Here is a 5,321-nt window from a genome sequence, read left to right as displayed (position 1 = left end):
ATAAACTCGATCAAACAAATAGGATCTCGATCGAGAGCTTTGAAGGCGTAGGACCACTCGATCGAGCAAGAAGGCTACTCGATCGAGGGCTGTTGCATCAGTAAGCAACAGTACGGTACCTGTGCTGTACCAAAAACGCAAAAAATTCTATTAAAATTGTTCAAACGCACACCAAACAGAAATAAAGAAAGTTAAAAGTTCGAAAAACAAATATAACAATTTACAATCGGGTTGCCTCCCGATAAACGCGGGTTTATAAGGTCCCGCACGACCTATAAGCGTCAAACATCACTCTCTCCCATCGCGTCGAAAAAGAGAACTTCGACGCGTCCAATCACAGCATCAGCCGCATAATAATGCTTCACAAGATGACCATTAACTTTGTAGCGATTCCCCTCGGAGTCCTCTAACTCAACTGATCCAAATTCAGTGACGCCAGTCACCGTGTACGGACCACGCCACCTGGACTTCAGCTTACCAGGAAATAGTCTCAACCGGGCATTAAACAGTAACACCTTTTGCCCAACATGGAACTCATGGGGTACAATCCTCTTATCGTGCCAACGCTTAGTCTTCTCCTTATAAATTCGGGAGCTATCATAAGCGTTCAGCCAAAACTCCTCCAGCGCATCTAGATGCAATAAACGCTTCTCACAACACAAGTCAGCATCATAATTAAGCTGGCGGATAGCCCACCAAGCTTTATGTTCTAGCTCAACAGGAAGATGACAAGACTTTCCATACACTAAACGATACGGTGAAGCATCGATTGGTGTCTTAAAAGCCGTCCTATAAGCCCACAACGTGTCCTCTAGTTTAGCACTCCAGTCTTTCCGTCATTTAGAGACTACTTTGCTTAATATCTTTTTTAGTTCCCTATTAGAGACCTCAACTTGTCCGCTAGTCTGAGGGTGATACCCCAAACCCCTACGGTGTTTGACACCATATTTAGACAGCAAAGCAGTCAACTGTTGTTCTCTAAAATGCATACCCCTATCGCTAATGACGACCCTAGGGACACCAAAACGGGGAAAAATAATCTTACGAAATAGCTTAATCACGGTCCTGGCATCACAATTGGGAGTGGCAATTGCCTCCACCCCCTTAGACACATAGTCTACAGCTACCAGAATATACCTGTTACCCTGGCTAGACGGGAATGGCCCTTGATAATCGATGCCCCATACATCGAAAATCTCAACCTCTAGGATGCCGTTCTGAGGCATCTCATGTCTCTTGGAAATGATTCCCGTTCTCTGACAAGCATCACAGCTAGCAACAAAAGTTTTAGTGTCAGCGAAAAGAGTTGGCCAATAAAAACCTGACTGCAATACCTTAGCCACGGTACGTGATCGACCGTGGTGTCCTCCACAAGGAGCCGAATGACAGCCTTCTAGGATAGCTTTGGTCTCCCACTGCGGAATACACCGTCTGTAGAGTCTGTCTGCACATTCCTTAAATAAATAAGGGTCATCCCAGAAATATTGTCGTGCATCGTGTAAGAATCTCTTGCGCTGCTGATGAGATAAATCTGGCGGCAGTGCCTAACTGATAGCAAAGTTAGCATAGTCTGCAAACCAAGGTTCAGCACCATCCTTAGAATTTACAGAGGTCACAGAAAAAACATCAACAGAAAATAAGGAGTCGTCAGCAAAAGAATCATTAATAGGAAAAGAATCCTCCCGCTCCTGTTGCGTCAGACGCGACAGATGGTCGGCTACGACATTTTCTGCTCCCTTCTTATCCTTAATCTCCAAGTCAAACTCCTGTAAAAGGAGTATCCGTCTCAGCAATCTGGGCTTAGCTTCCTTCTTGTTCAGAAGGTGTTTTATTGCATGATCTGTAAGAATAATAACTTTAGAACCCAACAAATACGATCTAAACTTATCTAACGCATAAACAACAGCTAAAAGCTCCTTCTCCGTGGTAGCATATTTCACTTGAGCATCATCCAGAGTTCGGCTCACATAATAAATCGCACTCAGCGCTTTGTCTTTCCGTTGGCCTAGCACCGCTCCTAGTGCATAATCACTTGCATCGCACATAATCTCGAAAGGCAGCTTCCAATCTGGAGGCTAGATAATGGGTGTAGAGACCAAAGCCTGCTTCAAAGTGTTAAAAGCAAAAAGACAGTCATCATTAAAATCAAAAGGAGCATCCTTTAAAAGCAACTGTGTAAGCGGTCGAGCAATCTTTGAGAAGTCCTTGATAAACCGACGATAAAAGCCAGCGTGACCAAGGAAACTTCTCACCCCCTTAACATTAACTGGAGGGGGTAATTGCTCGATTACTTACACCTTTGCTCTGTCTACCTCAATACCCCTGTTGGAGACTAGGTGCCCAAGGACAACGCCCTCATTTACCATAAAATGGCACTTCTCCCAGTTTAGCACTAGATTAACCTCAATACATCGCTGCAAAACTTTATCAAGGTTAGCTAAACAATTATCAAAGTCATTCCCATAGACACTGAAGTCGTCCATAAAGACTTCCATGATAGACTCGATATACTCAGAAAAGATCCCCATCATACACCTCTGAAAGGTGGCAGGGGCATTACACAAACCAAAAGGCATTCTGCGATAAGCAAAGACACCCTTCGGACAAGTAAAGGTAGTCTTTTCCTGATCACCTGGATGAATAGGGATCTGAAAGAACCCTGAGTACCCATCCAGATAACAGAAAAACTCATGAGAAGCCAATCTCTCTATCATCTGATCAATGAAAGGAAGGGGGAAATGATCTTTCTTGGTGGCGGCATTTAATTGCTGATAATCTATACACATCCGCCACCCGGTCACTAGTCTAGTAGGTATTAGCTCATTATTTTCATTTCGGACAACTGTAGTACAACCTTTCTTAGGTACCACCTGAACGGGACTTACCCATTTAGAATTCCCAACTGAATAAACAATACCTGCGTCGAGTAGTTTCATAACCTCTCCGTCACAACCTCCTCCATCTTCGGATTGACTTTTTTGACCCACTGCGAGGTTTGTGATCATCCTCTAGCTCAATCTTGTGCATGCAGACATCGGGGCTGATGCCCTTAAGGTCATCCAACGAATATCCCATTGCCTTCCTATTCCTCTTAAGAACAGTCAATAAAGCAGTTAACTGTCCGTCGTTGAGCTTAGCACTCACAATCACTGGAAACTTCTCAGTATCATCAAGAAAGGCATACTTAAGGTGAGAGGGAAGAGCTTTACGCTCGGGGACCTTTACCTCGACTGAGCACAAAGTGTGTGCCAAGTTCTCTACCTGTTCCAGCTGAACGTCAGACAGCTCTATCTCATCTGTAGTAATTCCAAGCAACTCCTCGACATCGTTCTCGTCATCTGAAAAATTTGCACACTCATCTAGAAACATCAAAGACTCCTGCGGATCCTTAACTAAGGAATCCGACCAAAAATCGTAAGCAGACTCATTTATAATATCCACAGAATAACAAGTATCCTCCATCATCGGTCTAGACAAGGTCTCGGGCAGACTAAACGTAATCACATCATCCCCTACCTCTTGAGTCAAACGCCCGAGTTTGACATCAATAATAGCTACCCTTTAAAAAACGGTCTACCCAAAATAACTGGTACGGGTATCCTCAAAGAATATCTAAAACAATAAAGTCCACTGGAATAAAGAATTTGCCTACCTTGACAGGCACATCCTCTAAGATACCTAAGGGCCGTCTAACAGATTTGTCGGCCATCTGTAGGGTGATATTGGTCATTTTTAGGTGACCCAATTTTAGCTTAGAAAAGATAGAATAGGGCATGACACTGACACTGGCTCCAAGGTTACACAGCGCCCTATTTATCACCACATCTCCTATAACACAAGAAATAGAGAAACTACCAGGGTCCTTCAGTTTAGGGGGAGACTTTCCCGAAATTAGACTACTAGACTCTTCCATGAAAGCGACAGTAGCTGTTTCTCCAAATTCCCTCTTACGCGTAATAATATCTTTCATAAATTTTGCGTAAGGAGGTATTTGGGTAATTAGCTCAGCAAAAGGAATGGTTACCTGAATGTTTCTTACCATATCTGCGAATTTGCTGAATTGTCTCTCCGTCTTTGTGTCGCATAATCGACTCGGGTAAGGGACCTTAACCATAGGAAGTGGGTCCTCTTCTTTCTCTTTACCTTTATCAGTTCTTGACACCCTCGCAGCACAGGAGGGTACCCCACTACGGTCAACATTGGAATGCGTGTCCGCAGGCTCAGCATCTCTCGATCGAGGCTCAAAAGTGCTCGATCGAGAGCTGTTCTTGCTAACCTCTCTCGATCGAGAGGTTTCATTGTGCAGCTTACTCAATCGAGAAGTACCGTCTCTCGATCGAGGGGTTTCTTCCTCAACATTGGTTGATCGAGAGGTAAGTTCACTCGATCGACCACCCTTCAGCAATTCTTCGTCATTTTGCTGAACAGTGATCCCTGCCTCGGCGTTTGAATTTTCTGGAGTATGTTCTGGTCCGTCATAAGTGCGACCACTCCTCAAACTTATTGCATTTACCGTGTCTTCCTCTAAGCACATTGACTCATACTTTTCGAGCAGTTTACGGAAGACATCCGCACCAGATTCCTGCTCAAGATGTTGCGTGTGAATGGCGGCCTTAAGGTTGTACTCGACCTAAACATTGTCAGCATAAACCTCGAGGGAAGAGCCTCCTTGCCTAAACTTCCGATAGGCTAGAACGCTCTCGGACGTAGCCATGCATGAAATGGGATTGTGTCCCCATTCGCCACATCTTCCACAAATTACCTCCATGCATTTGAACTATAACTGTAAGGACGAGAAAACACTCGGGCCAAGAATGAGAAGCTGTCTCAAGGAATAAATTCCCGAGACAAAAGATAAACAAAGGAACTATAAAATTGCACCGTCTCCCGAACGGCGCCAAAATTTGACACGGTACTGCCGCAACCCCTGTCAAAGATAAAACCAACGGGTCTCAACTAAATGTAGCAGAGGCAGTCGGGTATCGAATCCACAGGGAGATGGGAATCCTATAGTCAACTAGGTCTGTCGAAAGTAACCAAAATAGGGGGTTTGTTTGTTTGTTTTCTAAAGACTACGAGCAAAGGAGAGAATAAAAAGGAACGAAAGAGAAATAAAATAGAGATGAACAAGAGAGAAAGGTACTAGGATTGACGGTTCACCATGGCTTCTAAAGTCCGGACTAAAATATAGATGCCCTAAATCCACGCTCTGGGTAATAAACGTCACCTTTCGGTCCTTAGTTTGCCCTAGGCAACACTAGTTTAGCTTTCGCCCTAGCCAGCATAAATCCTAATGAAACGCTTAGAACTACTCCTTCTCC

General features: G+C 44.2%; 1 protein-coding gene across 1 annotated transcript; it reads right to left on the bottom strand.

Moving 5' to 3' along the window:
* Positions 1 to 281: 281 nt before the first annotated feature.
* On the bottom strand, positions 282 to 4,042 carry LOC141628777 (uncharacterized). The gene is made up of 5 exons (XM_074441871.1): positions 3,679 to 4,042; positions 2,988 to 3,338; positions 1,579 to 1,939; positions 516 to 789; positions 282 to 473 (listed from the first exon to the last, which is right to left on the bottom strand). Exons 1-5 carry the CDS (start codon positions 4,040 to 4,042, stop codon positions 282 to 284), a joined length of 1,542 nt encoding a protein of 513 aa, XP_074297972.1.
* Positions 4,043 to 5,321: the final 1,279 nt, after the last annotated feature.

Source organism: Silene latifolia, chromosome Y, assembly GCF_048544455.1.
Source record: "Silene latifolia isolate original U9 population chromosome Y, ASM4854445v1, whole genome shotgun sequence".
Lineage (NCBI taxonomy): Eukaryota > Viridiplantae > Streptophyta > Magnoliopsida > Caryophyllales > Caryophyllaceae > Silene > Silene latifolia.
This window is presented reverse-complemented; position numbering and strand designations above follow the sequence as displayed.